This window comes from Morone saxatilis, unplaced genomic scaffold (assembly GCF_004916995.1).
Source record: "Morone saxatilis isolate NCDOM2014 unplaced genomic scaffold, NCSU_SB_2.0 Contig9, whole genome shotgun sequence".
In the NCBI taxonomy this organism is placed as follows: Eukaryota; Metazoa; Chordata; class Actinopteri; family Moronidae; genus Morone; species Morone saxatilis.
Genome location: NW_023340268.1, coordinates 4,659,474 through 4,686,363, shown reverse-complemented (window position 1 = coordinate 4,686,363; position 26,890 = coordinate 4,659,474). Strand labels below are relative to the sequence as shown.

At 39.3% G+C, this 26,890-nt stretch overlaps 1 protein-coding gene across 1 annotated transcript in view; it reads right to left on the bottom strand.

Annotated features, from left to right (window-relative positions):
* Positions 1-26,890, bottom strand: part of pkhd1l1.1 (PKHD1 like 1, tandem duplicate 1) — a 40,062-nt gene that overhangs the window by 6,509 nt on the left and 6,663 nt on the right. The window contains exons 13-54 of the mRNA XM_035681904.1: positions 26,354-26,619; positions 25,722-25,813; positions 25,463-25,622; positions 24,662-24,797; positions 24,323-24,466; positions 23,991-24,145; positions 23,612-23,722; positions 23,242-23,391; positions 22,923-23,047; positions 22,672-22,832; positions 22,334-22,503; positions 21,318-21,450; positions 19,879-20,033; positions 19,245-19,367; positions 18,769-18,874; positions 18,347-18,454; positions 18,074-18,238; positions 17,787-17,908; positions 17,248-17,380; positions 16,193-16,385; positions 15,548-15,690; positions 15,205-15,309; positions 14,160-14,345; positions 13,463-13,636; positions 13,071-13,276; positions 12,010-12,979; positions 11,549-11,797; positions 11,183-11,332; positions 10,118-10,292; positions 8,876-9,032; positions 8,629-8,785; positions 8,175-8,384; positions 6,998-7,127; positions 5,784-6,025; positions 5,056-5,192; positions 3,825-4,854; positions 3,462-3,653; positions 2,551-2,702; positions 2,274-2,433; positions 1,578-1,749; positions 609-697; positions 218-378 (exon numbers count right to left, since the gene is read on the bottom strand). Of these exons, the coding sequence (XP_035537797.1) occupies positions 218-378; positions 609-697; positions 1,578-1,749; positions 2,274-2,433; positions 2,551-2,702; positions 3,462-3,653; positions 3,825-4,854; positions 5,056-5,192; positions 5,784-6,025; positions 6,998-7,127; positions 8,175-8,384; positions 8,629-8,785; positions 8,876-9,032; positions 10,118-10,292; positions 11,183-11,332; positions 11,549-11,797; positions 12,010-12,979; positions 13,071-13,276; positions 13,463-13,636; positions 14,160-14,345; positions 15,205-15,309; positions 15,548-15,690; positions 16,193-16,385; positions 17,248-17,380; positions 17,787-17,908; positions 18,074-18,238; positions 18,347-18,454; positions 18,769-18,874; positions 19,245-19,367; positions 19,879-20,033; positions 21,318-21,450; positions 22,334-22,503; positions 22,672-22,832; positions 22,923-23,047; positions 23,242-23,391; positions 23,612-23,722; positions 23,991-24,145; positions 24,323-24,466; positions 24,662-24,797; positions 25,463-25,622; positions 25,722-25,813; positions 26,354-26,619 (8,255 nt within the window). The remainder of the gene's footprint in view (positions 1-217; positions 379-608; positions 698-1,577; positions 1,750-2,273; positions 2,434-2,550; positions 2,703-3,461; positions 3,654-3,824; positions 4,855-5,055; positions 5,193-5,783; positions 6,026-6,997; positions 7,128-8,174; positions 8,385-8,628; positions 8,786-8,875; positions 9,033-10,117; positions 10,293-11,182; positions 11,333-11,548; positions 11,798-12,009; positions 12,980-13,070; positions 13,277-13,462; positions 13,637-14,159; positions 14,346-15,204; positions 15,310-15,547; positions 15,691-16,192; positions 16,386-17,247; positions 17,381-17,786; positions 17,909-18,073; positions 18,239-18,346; positions 18,455-18,768; positions 18,875-19,244; positions 19,368-19,878; positions 20,034-21,317; positions 21,451-22,333; positions 22,504-22,671; positions 22,833-22,922; positions 23,048-23,241; positions 23,392-23,611; positions 23,723-23,990; positions 24,146-24,322; positions 24,467-24,661; positions 24,798-25,462; positions 25,623-25,721; positions 25,814-26,353; positions 26,620-26,890) is intronic.

Here is a 26,890-nt window from a genome sequence, read left to right as displayed (position 1 = left end):
CTGAAGACAGACAGGAAAGGGGGGCAGAGAGAGAGGGGATGACACGCAGCAAAGGGCCACAGGTCGGATTCGAACCCTGGGCCGCTGCAGCAAGGGCTGAGCCTCGGTACACGGGTCGCCAGCTCTACCCACGGAGCTAACCGGCACCAACGTGAATTATTTTAAAGTGATAATCTGGATAATCATAGAAATCAGAGAGATTTTTGATTGCACTAACCTGGATGGAGATGTAGACAGCGTCTATCACCACAGTCCTGTATTCAGCTGCAGCCCGAGCCTGTCTGCTGGATGTGACGTTGATGTCGGGGATCTCTAGGACTCCAATGATAGTCAGCTTGTTGAGGGGCGGAGTGTTGCTGTCCAAAATGACCCACTTTCCTGTGGTTTGACGGTGACACAAAGGTATTATAACAACAGTATATTGCCATAAAGTCCAGTTCAAACTGAATATCCTTTTATAATCAAATTGTTTTCTCATCTTATAGTGAAGGAATCAGACATAAAGTGGAAAAACTCATATGTAAGAGAAGATGCATGATGAAAATGTTCCCATCAGTTGTCTTTTCTTTGGTTTATTCATTATTTTTTGTGTTTTTCTCAGATATTACCTGATGGGATGACCACATCAGCGCCCTCTTTTGGCGCAGTGAAGTTATTTTCAGCTGAACTTGTCCAGAACGAGGCATTAGACCACGAACTGCAGAGAAACACACACACAAAAAAGGACATTTTAACTTTAGGAAGGATAAACCAGAGTCAACAAAATAACTATTCAAATATCTTGTGACTTCTCTTTTGTCTAGTAGTAACCCACTTCAAATCAACACTGACTGTGTTTAAGAGGTTGAGTTAGTAGTTGGGTTCTATGTATGTTTTTAATAGATAATAAAGTTTGTATAAAAGCACTACACAACATTTCAGAGAAGAATATTGTACTTTTTACCACACTTTCTGACAACTGTAGATTCTGGTTACTTTTCATATTTTCCTGATTATTTTCAATACAAAACATGTCAATATGCTGCTTTTAAAACTATATTTACTGTTGCAGTGAAACAAATCTCCCTCTTATTAAGCCAATTTAATCTAGACTTTAAGTTTTATTTTCTATAAAAAGTAGTAGTGGTAGTAGTTTTAGTCCCACGACCTGCCGACACTGCCGATCATTTCTGGAACATTTTTGAAACATTTAAATTAACAGGTTGAAATATTTAGTCCATGCTGCAAAAGAAGGCCTAAAATGTATTTATAGGCAGATATGTTTTATAAGTTTGGAGTTTTTTTTTTTTTTAGCAGATTTAACTACCCAACAAATAATAAAGCATTTAAAACCACACACTACAAAAATGCTGCTTACACGTTAATGAATCAGTAATAATAACCCTATAATATATTTAACGTTGTAACACTGTGAAATGAGCCATTCAGCTTAATGAGTACATTTCTTCTTTACATCGTAGTTGTATGTGAGTAAGAGAGTAAGTGGCGGAATCACATGAGCTGAAGTTACTATAGCTTGTGAGTTTGAATTAGTTTTCTGGTCATGGATAACATGTGGCAGTGGGGGTTAAACGTACATGAAGTCCTCAGGTCGGCCGGAGGGCAAGGGGGCGAGTGTGGCTGGAGGCGGTGGCGTCGGTGTGAGGCAGTCGGTGTAGAAGCAGCGGTAGACCCTCAAGTTCACCTCAGAGTCAGTCATGGAGCGGTCAACGCTGGCACGCCGCCGCCGCTGGTTGGTCTTCCCAGAAACTGCAGACACAGAACAATGTCAAACGAATGAATTAATCAATTACTGTGATTTAAGATGTGGCTAATAAACAATAATGGTGATAATGAGACAGGTTTAACTAGTGTTTATGTTAATTTATTTTAAGCATTATACTGTATATAATGTAAAAAAAAGACAAAAAATGTATATCAGATTAAACAGTTTCCACTTTTTAAAGAAAAACTCCCTGATTGTGTCATATACAGTCAACAGTCATGATGCCAAATCACAAAGTCATTTATTTTTAATCTGTTATTTTTTTTGTTTATAAAATGACAAAATAATAGTGAAAATTGCCCATCATTAGTTCTTGTTTTGTCTGACCAACAGTCCAAAACCCAAAGAAGTTCTAATTCACTAATAAAAACGGAGAAAAACAGCAAATCCTCACATTTGAGAAGCTTCAATCAGGCATTTTTGCTCAATGAACAACTTTGACAACAGGATTAATCAATCATAAAAATGAGCATTAAAATCAATAGACGCATATTAGAGTGTGTCTTACTGATGTAGTAGAGGTTGTTGGTGCTGTTGTCGAAGTACCAGTCTCCGTTATTGTTATTGCTGAAGCTCAGCGGCGTCACCGAGCCGTTCCTCTCATCGATGATGCGGAATCTGTCTGGACTCTGGGTTAAGTTGTGGTTGATGATCACATATTGATCTGGCTGTGTGGGGGTGAAAAACACAAGACAGTGCAAATAGCCAGAAAGCTGGTTTCAAAGTGTTCATTATCATTATTATTTGCTTATATTATACTACGATGTGATGAATCTCTCGTTTACCTTGAAGCCGTAGAATTTAGCATCATATGTGATGTTGGTGACGTGGTCCATGTTGGCAAAGTACCAGTTGTAGGTCTGTCCGGAGGGTAGCATGGCCATCCAGCCATACTTATGAGTCATTCTCTTCTTCAAATAGGGAACCGCACTGGAGCCTGTGACAGTGCAATTAAAAGCAACACTAACAATATAAATCACAGACAAGGAAGGTTTATATTACAGCAGATATGTTAATATATTTGGTAACACTTTTTTTTGTTAAAAGACAATATCGGAAAATTTTAAAACTTTATTAAAAGTATTTACAGGTTTTCTTTTTACTATATTGTCATTTATTAATTGTTTATACATCAGCTTCTTGCAGCTTATGGGTATCCACAGGAGATACATAAATAAATAAGGATGCACAACTACTATCCATATCGTGCACCCCTATAAATAAACACTTAATTTTTCTTACAACAAAATTACAGTGTGTTTTAAACAATTTATTAAATGTTTATACACTGCTTAAAAATGCTAAATAGGGGGTTCAAGTACAGTGTTACCATATATTTTATGAAATTATATTAATTAGAATGAGATATTACAAATTGTAAAAAAATACCTAAAAAGTATCTGTGATCCTAATTATTATTTGTAAAATGAGTAACAGAATTAAATCGCCATGTCACATCTTTCATTTAAGCCTGTAATGTTACAGTGTATGTTTACTAACTTCTGTTGTTTTTATCCTTTGTCATGCCTCCATTTTATGCAATTGAACACATTGTTTGTGTTACATGTTATTTTTGATCAATATTAATGCATTATTCATGCTGAGTTTTTGGCTGTTTGTCTGGCATTTCCCACTAATCACCAGTAGAGATCAGTAAAGGTTACAGATTACATTCAAAAAGTCTGTATTTTAATACCATGTGAGTTGGTTAAGATGACATCCTTGGCCAACAGAGAGGTTGGCGTGGGATTGTTGAATGACACACGATGGAACTCAACGGTGTGGTCGCACACAGCACCAGGGAAACCCACGCTCCACTCGCCACTCTGGGAACAGTGATCAGGGTCCAGCAAGGCGCTCATAGGCACAACTTTGTGGTTGATGTCTCCTGCAAACAAGGAAAAAAACATGGGTTACAGACTTTAGTTGGATGCAGGGATGGAGAATAAGGATTATGGTGATGCCTGACATGGCTTGAGATGTAATTTGGAACAGTGTGTATAATGAGTACGGTCCAGGCCTGCTCTATTTGAAGTACGTATAAACACAGACTTCGTACCTGTGAGGGAGCCATCAGTGTCCACCAGCTGCACCTCATGCTCCCACCTCAAGCCGGCCTTGTTGGGTGAGTTTTCGTACTGGATACCACTAAACCTGACAGCCCAGCCACCACACCGATCCACACACGTCCCGTCGATTTTAGCTACCCCGATGGCTGCGCAAGAGCTGCGGTCGAAGTTGATGAACTTGGTGTTAAGGACACTCAGGCCATCGTCCAGTGGCGCGATGATACCTCGGAGCGTGCAGTAGTTATCGCCCAGTCCGAGCTCATCCACGTGTCCCACAATGGTGCTGTTGGACACCGTCGCCCCTCCGTCCTCTCCAAATCTGCTCACAGCCCACTGCATGATGCGCTTGGCTTCAATGCCGGCTTTTTCATTGTTGACCATGACAAAGCTGTTGAACTGCACGGCACCCACGTTGACCCACTCAGCACCTTTCTCGCAGTTCCAGGTGGTGAGGGAGCGGAAGACAGCAGGCTCGGGGGTTTTGGAGTTGCAGCGCCCATTCTGCATGGGGAAAAAGTCTTGGAAGATCCACAGGCCGAACCAGCCCTGAGAGTGCACGGTGTTGTTGTAAAACTCACCCAGGGGAACCCTCTTCTGGCAGATGTTTGCGTCATAGGACGGGCCATCGGGGTGCTCGTGCATGCGGTACCAGAAGCCGAAGTGGGTGCCTCCTGCTGCGGCGTTGTGGCGGATGATGTTGTTGGCATTGGTGACCCAGTAGGCGGCAGGAGTGACGTCATCGTTCAGCAGGCTGGTGCTTTGTTTGACAAACACAGCCAGATTGTACTGCAGGATGTTCTCCGTCTCAATGCCGTCTTCGATGAAGAAGGCCCCGCCCATGATGTTGTAGATCACGTTGTGCTCCACAAGCAGCTTGTGGGTGTTGTGGATGGTTACGGCCCTGTTGAAGGTCTGATGGATTGCACAACCCCTAACATATGACTTGTAGTTGATGTCTCCCATCAGATGCCAGTGGATGGGATAACGTCCCAGTCTAAAGGCCTGTCCTGCATGGAAGACCTGTGGCATAAAAGCATAAAGCCTTTAAAGTTAATCATTTATATTCTTTTTAATACACTAAGAAACAAAATTTAATTAAAAACGTATTAGATTGTGAGAATGCAGCAATCCAGGAAAAACAGGAGTACTGAAAAATATAATTAACTGTAAAGAATAAGTTAAAGCAACATGTTTAAGCACAGAAAGTTTTAAGCATTTCACCTCAACATATTCCAGTCTGCCGATTGCAAGATTCTCATTTGGTCTGGGAGCGTGGAACATGATGCAGCCTCCAAACTGATCACTGCCGACCTCCTCTCCAAACCTTCCTTGGAAACAGGTTTGGGTGGTGAATTCACCTACAGCACAGAAACACAAAGAGGTTAATACTGCATCCAAATGATGCTCGGAGTGTACAGTGGGGGTCAAGCCTATCATGTTTTTTTTAGTATACTGTTTTGTGTCCTTGTTAGATTGCACACTGTTAATTTGATTCAGAAAGGCTTACAGTACTATTCAGTGCAAATCCCTGCTTGTTTAGTTGAGCTGAAACAATTAGTGATTAATTACTTGATTTTAAAGCAAAAATTTCTAGATGTTAAAATGTGATTATTTGTTTGTTGTGCTTGGTTTTAGTCACCTCGGGCTCTGGGAGACTAGCAGGTTAATCAATAATGATAATAATGTTTAGTTGCAGCCTTCACCTAAAGACACAGCAGTAACACCACTTCACATTTGAGAGGATGACAAGTTCAACTAACAGACCAGTCTACAGCAAGAAAAAATAATGTAATAAGCTCTCTCTAAACCAACTAGAAAATATGTAGAATACATGTTGGTAAATCTGAAGTTGTTGTCAGGGATTTCACTTGACAGTAGAGATCTTAACGAGCTTATTCTCTACTTTAACACAGCATTTAGTGTAAAAATCATCCACTAAAACACAGTACCTGTGTTAAAGCCTTCAGGGCAGGCTTCGATCTTGTCGTTCCATTCTTGGTTTTGGGAACCTCGTACCACGATGTTCCTGGTGAGGACACCCACCTCAGCTCGGCCCTCAAACACGGTGCCATCAGGCAGCGTGACGGTCACCCCGAGGTGAGTGTACGTGAGGGGTTCGTTCAGGGTTAGAGTCTTTCCATCAGCCGACACAGTGACGATCTTCCTCACCTCGTTCTCTCTCTGGCTGTGCCTGGAAACAGAAATTAATGATTTCTACCAGCAGCTCCATAACTTAGTGTGATCCATGTCAATCTATAATATATATAGAGATATATTATATATATATATAATACACAGTAATATGTATGTATAAATATGTATAATATGCTAAATATTTAGCAGAAAAAAACATATCACATTATTGTTCTAAGCAGCCTATTTGTATAAGTCATATTAAATGTCTGGAGGGGATCTTTAAAGGACTTTAAACTTTACATAACTTGGTTACTTAACAGGATTTGGTTAATGTCAGGTATAATCCTCACATTTCCTCTTCAGGGGTTATTCTACCTCACACACAGTGTTATGAAACAACCTGTCACACATCAGCCTAGAGGTGTGTGAGGTTTGAGGTTTTTGTGTTCATGTACTCAATCCCTGAACGCTCTCAGTGTAACATGTTCAATTTATAAAACCTTAATTTTATGCGATTTTAGGCTGATTAGATACTAATAATTGTCACTAACTTTACATAAAACCTAAAAAAAATCAATATAAAGGTCACTGAATGCTTCAGCTTTCTTGCCCATTTGATTTAATGAGCTAAATTAATTTAAATGCTTGATTTAAAAGCTTAACCACATGAAATCATAAAAGCTAATTACCTTTTAGTGTGACTACCTTACCTATTTATTTAGCTACTGCCTTATATATGCCCCATAACAAACTCAATTAACTATGTTGGAGCATCAAAATGGATTTTTCACATACAGGAAACAGGAAAAAGTAAAGGGTAAATTGGTTGTACCAAAGAATATGTCACCAGCTTACAGAGTGCAGACACTGCAGTTTGATTTTTGCATGCTGATTCTATTGCATAATACGTTTTATACGTTAAGGGAAGATGTCTTATCTTAGCTATCAAGGTTATCACTGTATTTTCAATAACTGTGGCAATAACTTTTTATGCATAGACGGGTATAAATTCGAGACTTAGCTGTACCTGTGGCCGGTAGAAGCAATGACGATTTCATCTCCAACTTTCCACGTCACTGCCTTCATCAGGGTCACTGTGGAGGAGCCACTGGTCGCTGTCTGGGCCAAGTGGGTCCAGGGGACAGGAACTGGAATACCTGGAGAAACAGGTTGTCAACAATGATTTATACCTGAGGAGTTGAAGGTGAGGTGTCACTAATATTAACATCCCTCCAGGACACATGACTCAAATTACTCTGTCAGCTTACCATTTTGTGACATAATGACGTGATGAGTTTTTTGTTTAATATTTGGGTCACGACTATCTCAGTCTGCTGTTGCGTGAAGTTTAACGGAGACGACTATAATTCAGTGGTGAAAGATGTCTCATCCTTTACTGAAGTAAAAGTATTAATATAACAATAAAATTCTTAATTACTAACCTTATTGAAGTAAAAGTACAGAAATTATATCAGCAACATTTTCTTAAAGTAACAAATGTACAAGTATTAATTTAAATGTAATAGTGTTATATTAGAGGATTATTATATAGTTGGTTGAGGTGGAGCTGATTTTATCTATTATCTATTATAACTATTAAGTTTTGGGCAGTTTAATATTCAAGAACTTCAATCTTGTGAAGGAATGTCTATATTTCTTTCTGTATCTTGTATCGAAGAACATTATTTTAAATTTAAAGATGTTACAGAAATGAGAAAGAATAAGGCAGAAAATGTTTTTGTTTGATTTGCATTAAAAATAAGTTTGCATATTTACACTGGCAGATTTTTTCACTTTTCATAGGAAAAAAAAAACTTCAAGGACACTAAAAAGACTTAATAGCAGTGGGATTTTTTCACAGAGCAATGTTTTAGGAGGTAATCAATAAAATCAAAAAAGCTAAATGTGCAAAATAACGAGTAACAACAGCTGTCTCTAAAATATATTGTGTTATACTGAGTAAAAAGTAAAAGCTTTTCCTATAACTATACTTTATACTTCTCACCCCTGCATTAATTATACTATAGGGAAGTGTTTGACAGCAACATGCTGTTTGATGTTTTATGCCCCGCAGTAAATGTTAACAGAGACCATGTAGTAGCATGTTTAAAGTAATAGTTTAACATTTTGGGAAATAATGTTTATTTAGCATTGCATTTAGCGTATTGATCTTCTCATCTATTTGAATATGTTTGTGTTCATACCATGCATGTCCAGCACTCCCTCTCTGACAGCCAGCGTCTTGGTTCCATAAACGGGGAGTTCAGGTGAGCGCAGGTTTCCATGAAGTGTGATGATGGCTTTGTGCTGGAATGGCGCCCCCTCCTGGCCGATCTGAAGCCGCCCGCCGTCTGTGATCAGGATGTTTTCTGCCTGCAGCTCGATGTCCGCTTCATCAAACACCAACGTCCCTCCTGAGCACAAAGAAACAGCAAGTTACAAACTAAATACTGTTGGAAAAATGTGTTTTATGTTCTTGTACTGAGCAATTATGTGAGTAAAAAAAAAAAAAAAATCAACAACTTCTATAGTGATTCTATAACTATAAGTAACAGGAAGATTAGAAAAAAAGAGAAATAAAGGATGCAAAACATAAATTAATCTAAAAAAACCTTCTCTGTATCATTACAAATATCCATAATAAAATACTGTTTGCACCTTGAATAAGGAGCATTTTCAGCACAGGGGTGCTGGAGTCCAGCAGGATGGTCTGGCCTTTAGTGATGACAGCAAACGAGCCCTTCTCGGGTGGAGACAGACCACCCCACGTGAACCTGGATGACCACACGTCAATGTAGAAGAAATCTGCGTCATCCTAAAGAAAGAGACAAATACTGTATGTAGACAACCATGTGACGATATCAGTCTGATTATTATGTTGTTAGGTCGGACTGTCCTCTCTCACCATCTTGGCGATACCTCTGTCTCCGATGCTGACTCTGACTTTGGTTTCCTGAGACTGTCGCTGAGCGTTTGTCACACAGATGATGTGTGTGTTGTTGGTGGACTGAACATCACACACAGACCCCGCGATTGTCACGTTCACTTCATTCATGTTAGTGCTGTAAGGTAATGAGTGAATGTGATGACATTAAAATATTAACTTAGATAATACATTGTATTGTGACATATATATTATATATGTATATAATAAAACAGAATATAATAAATATACAATAACATAATGCCATGGCATAGTATAATATATCATATGTGATATACTTTAATATAATACAATTTAATAAAATAAAATAGAATAGAATATATCTTACTTTAACCATATCATATCATTCTACAAAACTAAATTGTTATTAATCACATTTATTTTAATTCAATGTAATTTATATATATATATATATATATATATATTAATCTGTGTTAAGGTGTAGCTATGTTAATATTTAAGTGGTTTATTATACTTTTATATATGAAAAAATAATAGAATCACATGAAATATAATCAAGATCTATATTATGAAACAATATACTATAATATAATATAATAAAATATAATATAATATCATAGAGTGGAATGTATAAAAGATACAATAAACTACCGACTGTACATAATATACCTCTATACTATAATGTATAGTTCAATCTCATGTTGCAATTTATTATAATATAATACTATTGTATATTAAATTATATCAAAATTACAAAATATGAGATACGAGAGTCTTTGTGTTACTTATGTTTTGTTATTATTATATATATAATTTATGTCTTTCCGTGGCATCTCGATATAGTAACTATTCAAACTATATGATACATTAAGTGAACCACACTGTTCATTATAATGTGTTGTTAATGTGTTTTTTAACTATTTTGGATGCGTATATATAAAACTGTACATTGAGGCTTTATTCTCGGCACTTATACTGATTGTTGTTGATAATGAACACATGTGGAAATACTGATATTGTTTGTTATGTGTAAAATAAACAGAGTATATGTTCATGTTTGGAAACCACTACATGCCAAAACTGAGAAAATTTCTCAAACCAAACAAAAGCAAAGACGTCTTGTGAAATAAAAGCAATTGTATTTTGTAAGTTGAGCATTTGATTCTCAACCAGTGGTCCATAATCTGGGTGTGTCTCATCCATTGTGTCATCTGTACACTGCAGTCTCCTCCTTTACTTCACCTGAAACCGGAGCCGGTGATTGTGAGCCGGGTGCCTCCAGCAGTGCCTCCTCTGCGTGGAGAAACCTCAGTGATCACCGGAGTCAACTGAGATTTGTAGGCAAAGCCATTTGATATGTTGACGGCATCCAGCTGGTTAATGACAGCAACCGTACAGCTCACCTCCGACTGAGTGCCTGAGAGTAGACAGCACACCCATATGCAACAGCAGACAAACGATAAAAGGAACGGGAACAATCAAGATGCGTGCTCGGAAAAATCAAGCATGTTAAGATGTTTCATCGTCCGTGACAGGTTATTGTCTTATCTGATATGTCTGTCATTTTTTGTGTGATTAAAGGCCAACAACATTTCTCGCAGACAGAAGTCTCCATTAAAGCATTTCAAGTTCAACTAAAACAGGATTGGTTTGTTATAGTGATCCTGGAACTAAAAATACGAACCAGTAGGCCCACATTCTTTAAAAAAAGAACTTCAAAAATGCTTTAAACCTTTCATGGACAGCTGTTGGTTAGAAGATGAGCGCCCTCTTTCTCACAGGCGAAATAACTCAAATGGTGCTTGTCAGAAACAAATATGCATCTTTAGCTCCAGAAGTGATGAAATTAGTCATTGTGCTTCCCGTAATAATGGCAGTTTTAAGGTAGAGGAAAAAATGAAAATGCTGTGTTGTTAATGTACTAACCTACTTTAAATAAAGAAAATAAAAAAACCAACAACAATCAGGTTTAATTTCCCTGATAGAGCCCTGACACTTAATGTAAAGTTATGTTGTATTTGCATCTTTACAGCACACAGCAGGTCTGTCCTTCACATCCTTAACTGATGTGTATTAATTCAAGCTTTGGCAGAATATTAACGTTCAACAAACATACAGATTAAATGTTAATTTGAACAACATGAAACCGTAATAACTAAAGGTGAATCAGAGTATCAAAATCATCATCTCTTTTTGTCATTCAAAAATACTGAAGCTGACAGTTTAAGTTTTGAATCCTCCTGTTACTTTGGACAGAGGATGACTGAGGTCTGAGTGGATCATCCTGGTGAAATAAAGTAAACGTACCATTGTTGAAAGGAGACTCGCAGTACAGACGGCTTGATGTCGACATTTCTCTGTCAACTTTGCACTCCTCCCCGCAGATCATCACAGTGGAGTTGTGCGGGTCAAACCCAGAACCCTGCACGAACAGCAGCGCGCCACCGCCAAAACTGCCTGAATCACAGGTGAGGTGGAAAGAACTTATTTAGTAAGATAATTTAAAAACTTGACCTACAGCAATATGGCTGCATTTACCTTTAAACCTTTATTACCTATCCTGGGTGATACTATATTCTGTGTGTGTTACCCTACTCTGAGTATAAAATAACAAGAATATGAAGGCATACTAAAAGAACAGTGCAGTGGATTATTTAGACCGTCTCTGCTTACCCTCGTTGGGCTGCACGCCACTCAGGGTCAGCTCGTACATGAACGTGACATTTGACTGGGCTTGACCTTTGACCTGGTGCTGCAGCATGACTGGGTACGCCCCCCCTGGGTTGTCCCCTGCAGTGCACTGGACCTGTGTGTCGGACACTGAGGACACATTGCAGGGGACGTGGTTTATGGTGACGGAGACTTGCTGAGAGTCGGTGCCAAATCCTGAACCTGTCAGTGTGACGACTGCCCCGCTCGGCCCTGTGGGAAATAAACAGAGAGGAAGATGAGGTAATGAGAGAAAAGGTTACACAGCACTGGATGGATATAATATGAACATAATACAGTGAATCTGAACTGAAGTTATAGGGTTACATAAAAATGTTTCCATCTAGAAAAAAAGTTTCTTTCTTTGTGCACAAGCTGAGAATAACATGTTACTATGACTACAGGAGGTATAAGACCATAATTACCAGTGGTGGGGCTGATGGAGCTGATGACAGGAGTGTTGGCTGCAGAGTAGGTGAAGTTGAGAGGAGGATACTGCACCGAAAAGACCTGGATGTTGACGGTCACCAACCCCGCGCTGTGAGGAGGCGTCAGACAGCGCAGCTGACCCGGTGTCACCTCCTGAATCTCGCAGGGTTGGCCATCGACCGTCACGCTGGTGTTCCCTGGAGCGAAACCGTTTCCAGTGAAGATGAGAGAGGTTCCTCCTGCCAGACTGCCCGTGTCAGGGTTGAGGCCAGCTTGGGCTTGGCTGCTTAGGGTTACAGGACCGGATGCGAGGCCTTTACTTCTCACAATCACTATGACTGGATGGTCGCCCGCAGGCAGAGCGCTAACTCTTAGTGAAATGTTGCCATCAGTTACGGCGGTGACATTCAGCTGTATGGTGCTGGCAAACACTGCCAGGTCATCCACACGGCTGCCAAACCCTGAGCCCGAGATGGTGACGGTGGTTAAATCGCTGATGCTCTCAGGGGAAATACCGGTGACCGTGGGAGTGACGGAGGAGTACACGAAGGAGCAGTTTGAGTGGCAAGAGCTTGGGATCCTGCCCATCTGGAAGACGACATCGCCAGTGTGAGGCTGAGAAGCAGAAGTGTCACAGGTGATACAAGTGTAATTGACTGACACAACAGTGCATGGCTCGCTGGCTACAGTCACTTGTCCTTCAGAGAAACCAGAGCCGTAGATGAGGACCCGCGTGTAGCCTGTGGGGCTGCCAATAGGGGGAAAGACTGAATTCACCACAGGCAGAACCACAAAACGACGGGCGAGCTCGTCTTGGACGGCGATGATGGCGCTGCCAAAGTTGTTGACTCTGACGGCTACAGGGTGAGCGACACCGATGGGAAGTTCGCTCTTGTCGCTGAGCTGACAGTAAATCTCAGAGTGAGAGCTGTTGATCACCTGACAGGGCTGATCTCCCACTGTCACCTACAGGACGCAGAGACACCAGTCAGTCAACATTTCAATACATTTTAAATTTAAAATCTATTTACATATGAGCCATAGAAATGCTGCTAACCTCATTAGCGCAGGCAATGTCACTGAAGGCACTGCCCTGAATGTGGATGACCTGGTGGTACGACCCCTGGTTGGGAGAGATGGAGTGGACCGTGGGCGTGGAGCAGGCGGAGGCGCTGAAGGAAAGGCCGTCTGAAGTCTCATTGGTCTGTTGGCACTGTGAGGAGGCGACGCACTGTGCGGTGGCTCTGGAGACACGACTGGAACCTGAAGGGGAGACAGTTTAATCCATTGATTATTTGCAAACTTGACTTGGATCTCAACTGTAGTTTTGTCCTTTCTATCTAAAAATGTGAAAGATAAACTTTATTCTACTGAAGGAACTGAAGGAACTTTTTTACTGGAGGATCAAGCTGCTGGTTGACAGCATCATATCCACATTTGTACATTTACCTGCAGTCACGTATCTGGCCTCCATGCCTCCCACACTGACAGAGATCTTGCTGCTTTTCTCCTCCCGAGGCTGGACTTTCACAACTCCCTGCAGCAGGAAGGCGTTGGCATCATCGATGTAGCCACTGCTGTAGTAATATACACCGGGTGTAGTGAAACGGTAGCTGAAAAAGCCTGGGGGGGGAAAGCAAGAGCAAAAGTTAATTTGTCTCTCACACATGTTGAAAGGTGTAACATATCACATGGCACACATGACATTCCTCATTCCTCACATCCACCTTGTTGTTTTTGGTGGTTTATACATTTTTGGGGGGGCTTTTTGCCTTTTTTTATTGGACAGGACAGCTGAAGATAGACAGAAAAGGTGGTAATAATGTACTGTTTAATGTACTGTTAATACTGTTTTTGAGCTCCCTTCTTGGTCAGTTTTTGTCTGAAAAAGATATTTTAATACCACTTTCATCTGATAAATTAAGGGAAAGAAAAGGAAAGAACCTACCAACAAAACCTAAATCATAAATGAAGGGTTCCCAGGCACCAAACATCACAAATTGATGATATCTAACAGTGCCAAACAATCTAAGGGTGGATTTCACTTTTAATTCTTCTTCAATGAGGGTAAAGTTTAGTTTTTTTGATAGGTGAATAAAAGGACTCCTTGTTCTTAATGTTGAGGAAGAGTGACTCAGTGTTCTACCTTTGGCTGTCTTGGTCTGTCCACTGTTGAATGGTCCGCCTTCGTAGGTGGTGCCACTTGGACTGGAGACACTGAAGACCCGGTACCCGACTTTCTGGAAGGGTGGTGCCTCCCAGCGCCACATTACTGTGTCTCCAACAAACACCGTCTGTGAAGCAGGACTCCATGCATACCCCTGTCCATAAGCTGGGACACACAGACAAATGTATAGTTAGACTGAAATATATACAAACAGTACACACAAAACAGATAATAACACACACAGGAGAGATGTCATTGTATGAGGTTAAGCTACATGTAAGTTAAACGTACAATGTGTAATTTCTGTCACTAGGGGGTCTCTCACATCAAAACAGAAAAAAAAGAGTAGTTTGGTGAAGTCGTGAAGTAGCGTGGGATCATGGGAATTGTCTTCACCACCATGCCATCCATGAAGTCAGCTTCTCCCGGTTAGAATTCCTTTAGTGTTCATTGCTCAGGAGGTTTATATCGGGAGCCGAATTATCTGCGGAGGCTTCCTCCTCTCGAACAAACGAATGGACCCGGTAATTATAATACATAATATATAATAGATGCTGCTAACATTAGCTCGGCTTGTTTCTCTGATAACTTAAGATCCAGACGTCTGATGACTAAAATCCTTTATCCGGTTAAATATACAGTTAAAAATAACCAAGATCTAAAAAGAATATTGAAACTGCTTGAAACTGGGAAAAACACCAAAACGCATGCATAAAGGGAATACTGACTAAATAAACTGAAAAAAATGACAGATTTCTCTAAGTTTGAACATTGTTGAAAACATTTGGCAAAACATGTGAATGCTATTCTAAATATGGTTCATTATAGAAAAATGGAGGTCAAACTGGTTTTGAATAACTTTCCTTTTGAAACAGTTTCTAGGTGCAGTTACATTAAATCTACCGGTGACAGCTTCCTTGCTGGCAGCAGTTTTCAGTAAATTAATCCTCATTCTTTTGTATTCTATTTTAGTCCACTTAGATTTAGTTTGACATCTGCCAAAAGGATCGAAATGTAAACCTACTGCGGTGGGATCCCTGGTTGGTGACAATGTGAGTCTGCTGCTCCGACTGAATAACACACTGCAGCTCGTTCTCTGAGGCGTCCTTCACTTCGCACTCAGCTCCTCCTGTCATCAACCAACACAAAATATATATGAGATCATATACACAATGCAAAGGAACGCCATTATATTACGGCTTTTCCATATTTGCATGTAGTTACATCACAGTAGATTAACACCAGCCCAGTAATTCCACTGATAAAAATTGAATTGTTTGCTGCCATTCTTTAATACATTGTGGTCAGAGATTATTGCTGCTGTAATAACTATTGTGTTTGAAATTGCTGGGTCTCCTGTTGCTTACCAATGGAGACTTTGTTGTCAGAGGTGTTTGTGCTGAAACCAGATCCAGAAACAATCAGTCTGGTTCCTCCCAGGAGAGAGCCAAACAGTGGGGTGATGCTGTTGATTTCCAGGATGTATTCAATGGTGGCGTTCACACCGTTGCTATGAAACAAAAAAAGCAGAGAACAGTCCAATTAAGTCTCAGATGAACAATGTTTTCTGCCATTAATAATGTAATCATTTGTTTTAATAGTTTAATAGAGTTTTTTTTATTTTGAAGTGTATCATTACTTGTGACACAACAAAAGTAAGTATAGTATATGTTAAAAAGTAATATTGAAATTCACCCTCTGTTTTTGTTTTATTTATTTAGATTTTTAATTGTTTGATTTACTTTATACTGTACTTTATTTGTGTGTGTGTGTTTAATAATCTAAAAAGAGAAATATAAAATCAGGGGACAATACGTAATGTTATCTTAAGCTCTATTATTTTACCCTTTACCCTTACACAATGTGCAACAACAGCTAATGTGACGTCACATTAGCAAAATTTCAAAACACTTGATACTATCAACACTTTTTCAGCTGGAACGTTGACAAATGCACTGTTCAAAATCACTGAGGCAGTGAGAACGTGAGAATGTCTCTCACAGTAGGCGTACCTTGTCTGGGGGTAGCCATTGTTTCCTACCTGTACATCCACCTTGTACAGATCGGGCGGCAGCACAGGGAGAAGACAGGTGATGTTTGTTGATGTCCACTGGACGGTGACACACTCCTTCCTGCCTACGAACACCATGCTGTCATTGTCTTGGCCTCCCAGGTTCGAACCCTGGATGGTAAGAACGTGATGTCCTACACAAAAGGAGTCAAAAACGGATACGTCAACATTTTCCATGTCTAAGATAATTAGCACTTGTCTCATCTTAATTACCAAAGTACCATCAATTGCAGATTAAGAAGTATTCTTGCTGTGTGGATAGGACTGTATTATTTACTATAATTACAGGAGCTTACAGGTTAAGATTCCCAAGGTTTAGCGAGCAGAAAGAAATAAAACCTGCAAGTCAACATTACACGACAATACAACATGACTAATGAGGTGACAGTGATAACAAAAAGTTTCCACACAAGCTCCTTGTGACAGTAGGGTCGAATGCCAACTCAGTTAAACTAAAATAAGAAGGCATTTAGGTGATCTATTAGCAGAAATTCACCCGCCACGGACATCAGTTACCCCAGAGCCCTTATGTTTACTAGTAGCAACCTGTTATATATTTGGTTTTATGACATAGGAGATGGCATACTTATGTTGTTGACAATTAAAGACAATACAAAATATTCTATATTTTATAACAATATTGCTTTCATTAGACTAATTCTCTAATGACAAATGTACTGTGCCTATAGATTACTGAGTTTGCTTTGAGGGGAGGCATTGAAACACAGTGAATAAACTCTGAATCCTTTTCTTTTCATAAACAAAAGACAACTCTATAGTCGTAGTCGTAGTAGACTTAGTGTCTTTTGCATTCAGTAGACAGATAGGATTTCTATTGACCTTTAAGGACAAAAAAATGTCCTCTCCATTAAACTTTTCATTTAACCAAAGAACATAACCCCAGCACTCTTCTTGGTTTACCCATCTCAGTAATGTTTTATCACTGAAAGGTTATTAAATACATGAATACAAGGACAAAAAAGACTCTCAGCTCACCAATCACAGTGGTAGTTTGAGGGCTCAGGCCTGAGATCTGCGGTGTGAGGTTATTATCGTAGGTGAAGGAGCTGTTGGCTGTCTGACTCATGTTTCCCATCATCACTGTGACATTTTGTGATCCTGCAGTTCCCTGAAATGAGTAATATAAGCATTTATTAAATAATATTTAATAAAACTCTATTTTGCTACAGCCGTACTTGGTCTGGAGCAGTAGCTTATAGATAAAATTAGCCACCATAAGCTAGAAAGATATTTCTGTATAACTGAAATCGCCACAGTAACAATTAGTACATAGGCTCGCTTTAAAGCAGCAACACATAAGGTCATTAACTCAATAATTGCAATATCAAAATTAGAGCGGTAACTAAGGTAATCTACATGTATAATAAATAAGGTTTTGCACTGATGTATTAGAAATTACACTGACATATAAACATGTATAGTAAGTGCTTAGTGCCCTGTATTACAGCTAGTTGTTGGATACTGCAGGAAAATAACATCCTTAAAGAGCAGCAGTTTGCAGTCTGTACACTTACTGGTGGCGTTCTGCATTTCAGCTCGGTGTCGCCGGCATGAACCACCACGCACTCCTCGCTGCCAACAGTAACTGTGGTGTTCTGGCCGAAGCCGAAACCACTCACTGTCAGCAGTGTGCCTCCTGAAACAAAACATAAAAGAAGATGATGGTTATAGTTTGTTATAAAAAATAATGAGAGCTACTATTTGCTCAGACTGTATTTTTAAGGTTCCCAATGCAACCCCAGTGATTCTGCTTTTGAACAGTTTGGGTACTCAGTTCAGTGTTTTTAGAGTTATGTCTCACCTGCCACACTTCCAGAGAGCGGAGTGAAAGAGGAAACAATGAGTTGGTAGGTGAAGTGGAACATGTTGCCGTCTGGGTAGCGTGAATTACCCAGAGAGGGGAAGCTGACGGACACGGGGTAGGTACCAGCACTGGCGCTGCCCAGTCTGCACACCTGAGTGGTAGCTGAAACACAACTGATCTGATTAAACTCTTGCTGCTAGGTTATAAACAGCCGACTAATTTTAACAAGAGCAGACACAGTATTATACTCCCCAAACTTTATTCACTTACCGGTGATCTGTTCAACATCGCACCTGGCCTTTCCCACAAAGATGGAGGCATTTTCACTACGGAAGCCAGTTCCAGTAACAGTCAAAAGAGTCCCAAGCCCATTCGATCCTGAAAAGTAAAGTAATTTAATAATAGATAAAACATTCACCACCATCACCATCTTTTAATATGTAGCATATATACAGGAATCCTGAAGTTTTCATGTTTTTTTCTACAAAATCTGACAATTCACTAACACTTTACTAGATTTTTATTAGTTAATCAGTACTTGAAAATAAAAATATATAAACAACTGTTGTTGAATATTTTACACATTTCATAATCTCTAAAAAGTTACAAAGCTACTTGTGTTGTTAAAGGAACTTGGTTGTATATATTGGGTCTTAAAAGTCAATTAATAACCAATAATGTTGAATGAGCACCTTGAGATGGGCTGATTCCAGTCACAACTGGAGTTGCGTCCTCAGACCATTCAAACCCGCAATCACTAGAACACTTTGAGGGAATGCCATTGATGTAAACCTCCACCTGCAAACAGCATCACAAAACTCCTAATCAGAAACGTCACATTTAGGATGACTTTTATATAAAACTGGGTTTGAATAATTACTAAGATGTAAAGTAGCATAATGGGGGACTGTAGCTGTCACTCACTTCAGTACAGAGCAGTTATTTATTAGCATGCAAACATAATCAAATTCTGCCTGGAGGCAAGAAAATAGACAAAAACGCTAAAATGTTATGCAACACTGAAGACAAAAATAGAACTTGCTCTACAGGGTTTATAGTAAGAAAACACACAAGGTAATCAGCGGTGGCTAAAGTAGACATTTGACAGACGGATAATGCTGAAACCCAAAACCAGATGTGCCAGAGGCTGTATGAATCACAATTGTACCTGTGGTTTGGTTTCACAGACACGGAAGAAATCTCCTAAGAGGCCTCTGAACAACAATCCTCCCTTCTTTTTCTCCTGGGCGAAAACATCTACATTTTTGCCAACAATCGACGAGCCGTTAAGCTGTAATGGGAGTAAAACATGGTTGGAAGAGCAGATAGGAAAACATGTGTGACAACAGAGGTCAAGAAGCTGTGCGCATATACAGTGGTCAGTGATTTAAAAAATAATGAACAGGTCAAATAAAATAAATATAGATATAAATGAAAAAAGGTAAAAGACACAAAAAAAACCCACAGCTATACAGGACCAATCAGTTAATTAATTAGACATAAACGGTAGGAAATATTGACCATGTCTAGTTTTACAGAAAGGCAGGTGATTGTCAACTTCTCTTGTGTTATGACAATGATTTAAGTTTGCTAAATGATGGTGGTCAAGAACATATATTATATATATATGATGAATATTTATGTAATCATATTACTATGACTGCTGCTACAGCTACTACTTCTGCAAATAAAGTCTTAAGTAATGAAAATAATTTGTTAGTAACAAAGTGTTTTTGGACAATGCACCAATATTAACTAAATAAATCAATAAAATAACAATGAAATAAGAGGTGGAGTCGGACCTGCATCAGAGGCTGGTCTCCGGGTTTAGTGAGCCACTCGACCCTCCACTTGGGGCGTCTGCAGCTTCCCTGATATGTAACGCTGACCTGACCCATCCCAGCAATTCCCTCCAGGGCGTACTTCAGGTCCTCCTCGCTGATGTCCACTGACAGACCTGAGAACAGGCAATGGTTGTGTTAGACACCTCCCTGCAAGAGCAACTGTTACATGTGTTGTACTATATTTCTCGCTCAAAGTCTACATTTTTGACTGTCTCTTTTGCAAGGTTATACAGCGGTCCATCTGCTCCAATATAGACATTAAAACTACAAGCCATCAGTATGGTTTTCTACCAATATCACAAAGACAAACTCCTAAGTAGGGGGATATTTATATAGCAATAGTAACATTTAAAACAACTGGTTTACTTACAAGTGGGAAAGACGCTATAGCTAATGTATTTATCCAACTACAGTAAAAACTAAAAGACAAAAATTTCACACATGTATTTTATAGTCATGATGTGATTATTTTAAAATGCGAGAGACATGAGAGATACATCTCCTTTAAAGGTCTAATCTAAGGTAGTTAGGGAAGCCAAGAGTGTACGTTATTTTAAAAACATTTCCTTTGGCACCACACTGTCTCAGCCTTTAATTGTGTAGTCCTAATCCTGAACCCACAGCAGTTTATGGAAGAGAAAACAAATACTAGACAATATAAATGAGTGATTATGACTGCGGCAACTAAATGCTGTTCACTGTGGAGATAAGAGGATACCTTTATATACAGAAGAACGTTTGCAGATGGATACTGAACAGGATGAGGAAATGTAGTGCCAAAGGAGGGCAAGGTAAAGCAGTGAAAACGTTCTATTAAGTCCACCAGGTTTTTTTTTAAGTGGATAAAATATGTTTTTCTGCTGACACTGTATTCAGCAGGGTGTCGCTCTGCTCCCCAGCCAGGACCCAAACTATCTCTTCAATCAATTCTGTGCTGATGCACACAGCGTTTAATTTCTGTTTGAATATAATTTATAGGTTTCTGTGTGTTAATTTTGTGGAAAAAAATCCACACTTGAGAGTCACAATTTTGTCATCTGTGAATTAAAGAAACCCAATGATGGATTGGCTTTGCAGAGGAAATACTGTCTGAGGCATTGCTCCAGCTCTCTCTGTGTTTGTTTTGTGCTCATTATGTTTTCACAGTACAGTAGCTGACAGGATGAGTGACTGCGTGCTTGGAAACTTGTGAATACCATTCACTTCAGGCTGAATATTAGCTTCTCATTACTACAATAGCAACACTGGCATGCACGTAGTTTAAAAGTTAGTGGTCCATCTTGGGTCACAGGGAGTTTAACCTGTTGAATGATCCTATCAGTGGAACAAGTCGTGCATTCAGCCAGGACAGTTACATTTGTTACAATGCAAATACTACACGTGTCCGTCTGAACTACCTTCAGCTCGGCCTCCGTAAATCTCCACATCAAATGTGCCGTTCAGAGGAGGGGTGGCTCTGTGAGGGCGAGTGATGGTGACGGTGGCTGCTCCTTGCCTGAACTCAGCCATGTCCTCGCTGCTGTTGGACATCTATGAAATACAAGTGGAGAAAGAAGAGGTTTAAAAAGTTTCTTTTTATAATTTTCCTAATACACAAGCTCCCTTCTTACAAAATGTCATTAATGTCTTTTATTATCACAATACTGTATGTCTAGACTGAAACAAGCTTTTATATGATGGTTTAATTGGACAAACTCTGGGGGATCAATATGTGGAACTTGGCTGCAGACACTAAAGGTTTTAAGAATAATTACAAATACTGCAGGATGAGGAAATGATGAAATCAGATTTAATTGAAACAAACTTTACAACTGGCGCTACACCCCGCCATCACACTTTTTCGTGCCTGTCTTCATACAGTAGTTGGTCACTGCTTTCACTGCAATCTGTTAGGCAAATGATGACTGTACAGCATGTCGAGGCACGAGACACATACGGGATCATTGTGGCGCCGCTCTGCTCTGCCTCACTGTAAGTTATATCACATGGCCATGGGCTACAGATCATTTCCTCTGTTATTTGAGTCACACCACTGAAGCAACACTTCAAATTCAAATCTGACATCTGTTTTCCTTGTGTAAAGTTTTCGCTGTTCCAAAGAACTGTTATCAGTAGAAGTTGGCAGGTTGTATTTGATTTTTTTGTCTATTTTACTGGAAGTGTTTCCCAAGAAACACAAGCTGGGGAAAGGAACATCTTCCCTCATTTACATTCACTATATCTCAATTTGTCAGCTAAAAACACTTCCTGTCATGTGCGTGTTAATAATGCCCCATTAATAAAATATATTGAATATTGAAATGTGTGTTTCTGTCTCTAAATAACAAGATGAACCGATGATTTACTTCACATAAGGATCAATATCGCTTGTCTTTAATATGACATTGTTACATAAATTCAACTAATCAGTTACCTGCAGGAAGCCAACTTCTAGCAGTGGGAACCCAAAGCCACAATCTACCGCCATGGCTTTGATTTTGTAGCTGATCTGTGAACCAGTTGATGTGTCTTTGCTAATAGAAAACACCTCGAAGAAATGACCAGAGCTCTCAAAAGGTGGAGGCCTTCTCTTGTGGGGAACAACTGTTAAGGAAAACAATCAATAAAATAAATTGCTGAACATTTAAGTCTTGATATTGGTGGGCACCATCTGTTCACACATCAATCAAATGTAACACACAGACAAAAAAACTGAGGCTTTGATATCAAACAGCTACTAAAACAATAAAAAAAGACTATCAATCTGTGTACCGTTCACATCACTTGTTGTGGGCGTCTTTCCAATGTAAACGGCATCCACATAGAAATCACCAGACTCGTCATTGTAGAGGTAAAGCTCCAGCAGACTGTATTTGCTGCCAATGTATTCTGTCTGCAGGGAACTCTGCAGGTCCATGCATGTGTAACTCCATCTGTTGAGAGATAATCACACTTACATGCTGCAATCTTTCTCAAAAGTTCTCCATCTGACAAATTTAAATCACTGTATGGTTTTCACTGACTTGTGGCCCTTATTGAAAACAGTGTTGATCTTTGCGGTCTCTGTCTTGGTTTGGCCGTCGCTGTTGCGGTAAGTGAACTTCATTCCAACTTCATCCTTCAGCATTCCCTTGTATGCAAAGCAAAGCTGCAAGGAAAGGAATATAATATTTAAGATGAAAACTGAAGATAAGTCATAGTTTAATCACCTTTCAGAGACAGTAGATCAGAATGTTTTAGTACATTTGTCAACTACTTTCTTGTTGCATCCATTTGTCCATTAACTATAATTTCAAATTGAACAAGATGAACCTCAGTGAATAAAACAGTTGTGTGTTTTACCGTGGAATGATCATCCAATGAAACTGGTCCGTAGGCATCACCAGACTCTTTGTTGTAACTTTCCTTGAAAAGAACCACAGCGTTCTTCAGTGACCATTGGCCACAGAAACCAGAGTTGTTCACTGGAGTGCCTTCCTCAGCAGTATCGAACTGGAGAGTGCAAGAAATCAAAAAACTGTGAGCAAACAAAACCAGAAGCTCTCCAAAGTTTTAAGGTCTGTAGGCTAAATCAAAAGAAGGTAAAACAAGTGTTTTTGAGATGCAAGCACAGTTAATATTATAAGAGTTTTTCTCACTCATGTTTATGCTTACGTCTGTAACTGTAAACAGTCAGTACAAAATGAATGTTGTTTTTTTTGTCCCCACTGACCTGAGAGATATCATTTTCAAAGTCATTGAAGTATTTCACATTAGTCCCTTCCGTTGTCAAGATCTCTCCGGGGCACTTGGCTTTCATCATCACCTGCAGGGCCGACTGCACCTGTTCACAAAACCCCACAAACTGGAAGTTAGTATTGTTTCTACACAGTACAGCACAGGCTGCAACGACTGCAATAACTTCAGTCGAAAAATGAGAATCTATTTTGACAAAATAGTCTAAGAACTGAAATGAGATATCATTAAGTCATTATCTCTAAGAGTTTTTGTAAATTCAGCCTGTCAGATATCGTTCCAATCACACTGAATCACAGATACGGTGTCTGAGCACAAAGAGGGACTTCAGGTTTGAGCAGTTTTACACAACAGACCTCAGACTCAGTTGCATTGAAGGCGATGGGCTTTGTAGGGATTCCCCCCCAGACCAGAGTGAAGGTCTCCATGTTGCTTGTTCCCTTTGTAACCTCAGCAACAGTGACGTTGGTGTCGGAGCCAAAAACCTCTGAGCGAAGAGGTTTGAAATCCCCTGCAGTCAAAAAAAGATAGCTGATCAATAAACGTATTGCTCTTTGGCTGTTAAAACCATAAATACAATCAGGTACACAGATCCCATATAACATAAAGTAGTTTAATGGTGATTCATGTGAATGCGGTGTAACAACCACACAAACTAGCAACTTGCTTCCTTTCTGTTTCTTCATACCTCTATCAGAGTTGAATGTGACTATGTAGTGCGATCCTTGGCCATCGTCCTGTCTTGTGACCTTAACTGTGTCGGGTTTGATGGACCAAAGGCTGTTCAAGGCTGCTTCCACTATAATTGCTGAGGAGCTGACTGGAATTGGTCCTAAAGAAGAAAAAGGCAAAAGTCATGCACAAACATAATGGCTGGTATATATTTATTATAGATTAAAGGAACAGGTTCAGCCATTTCCTTAAGTGGCCACAAATGCTAATGTAAAATGTAAAAGTTGGTATTTTAAGGTAATTAATGTGCAAGATACAAGATTTCTTTAAATTAACTAATTGTAAAACACATTACCAGTCATTGCTTCTCCATAGCCCAGGCTGAAGAAGGTGCTCCCACAAAGATGGCTGGCACAGTTGCTGCTGACGGTAACCTTCTGCACCTCTTTGACTGCGGCGGCACTGCTGGGCCACGATTCAAAGGTCACCGCCTGGGAAACAGTGAGAAAGAACAATGGTGAATTACAGACACGAACAAGAGGTGGACACTAAATGAACACAGAAAATAATTTACAGTATCACAAAACAAAATTGCAATACAATATTATTATATTATTATATATATTATATATTGCTGGGACTCCAGACATTGATATCCATGCTTCCAAAAGTGTAAGTGGAAAGTTGGAAACAGAAAGAAGGATTGAAAAAGCAGCAGAAACCAGTTAATGTTAAATCATTATTAACTGCTTTTAACAGTGTTTTAAAATTAAATAAGAATTAATACCATTTTAATATATGTTCAATATAGATTAATATATGCTCTGTTTAAAGATTAAAAGGTCTGCCTACAGTAACACCACCACACTAACTAGCTATATCTACTATCTTATTAACATTATATCTTGTTTGTTTAATCAACACAAAAACTGAAGCATAAAAAAAACAAGTTGTGTGCTGGACTATTTCTTGGCTGTTGCAGTGACCTCCTCGGATAGATGTATGGATTGGATGCAGATAATCAAGTGGTTATTGATCTTCTCATCTAACTCAGCAAGAAGAATATTTCCCAGACTATCTAACTAGACTGTGAGCAGTCTGGGATGTGTTTAACAGAACAAAGCTACAGGTTAGCAACAGGTTAGCAACTACATACCAGTTCCTCATCGAACACCTCATATTCAATCACGATATTCTGAACCTCATTGACAGCATCGTCCGTCTGGTCTTCAGTAAAGGGGCTCTCCCCTTTGAACAAGGCAATGTTCACATGACCTTTACCACCATACTCTTGATGCAGGATTTCCAAGTAGTAGCTGCAGAAAAAGTAGTTTTTAACTTATTTTCAGGGGAAACTGTAAGTTCACATGTACAATGAATACAGTTTATAATCAGAGGCATAGTTCTGTACTTACGGTTTTCCTTTCTCTAGAGCCATTACTTCAGACTTTTGTGATTCCAGTTTTGTGTAGTCTGCGACATAATATGGTTGGAAGGCAATTTTAACCTAAAGTGGAGAGAGTGAAAAAAACATTAGATTAATACAAACATTATCTTTTAGTATATCTTTGATTGTTTCCAGGGCGGATCTAGAGAAATAGACAAGAGGGTGTTATGGAGCATTTACCGAAACAATCACATGTATTAAATGAAAATATCAGAACTCAAAAACTTTATATTATTGTGGCACATTAGTAAAGAATTAAATAAAAAATATCCAAAAGTGGAATTATGAATCAATAAATTGTTATATTTCCAAATCTTTAGACATTTTGAACTTTTACTATTACTAAGTCTAAAATGTGGCTATAACAAATTATGATTTCAACTTATTTATTTATCTACATAAATGTCCTAAATTTGACAGATTTTGACAATGAACTGGAGTGGCAGCTAAAGTGACTAGGCATTTCATAGGGGTGTCTCTGGATCTGCCTCTGCCTCTGCCTCTGATTGTTTTAAATAGAAACGTGATTTCTTTTGATTTTGTACACTCGGAGGATCGCAGTAGGTGTAATTCATTTCAAACCAAACTCTCTGCTCATACCATATCCTCTGGGCGGCTGGAGTTGCTGAAGTAGAGCTCACATCGGTCATCACAGTGGAAGTAAATAGTGTAGTTGGCGCTCTGTGGAGGGACGAAGAACCCTCTGGTTCGAGTGCTGATCAAATCCAATTCTAAAGGAAAGATGTGCGGCATGGAGTCGATCCACTGTGCCCAGTATCCCGTTGTGTTGTCATTGTAGTTGCGAATGTCAGTCAGGTATCTAGGTCTTGTGTCGTTCCACACCTCCATCTTCAAGCCTCTTCCACCTGGGTTTAAAATGGGAATAAATGGTAGTGCATCACAATTACAGCTGAAACGATTAGTTGATACTAGTTGATATACTATATACAATACAATGAGTCGACCAGCAGAAAATTAAACGGCAACCATTTGATGAGCTGCTAAAATGTGAGAATTTGCTGCTTTTCTTTGACACATGATTGTAAATTGAATATCTCTGGTTTTGGACTTTTGGTCGGACAAAATAAGAAATTTGAAGCCTTGGAAATGATTGTGACCATTTTCTGACATTTTATT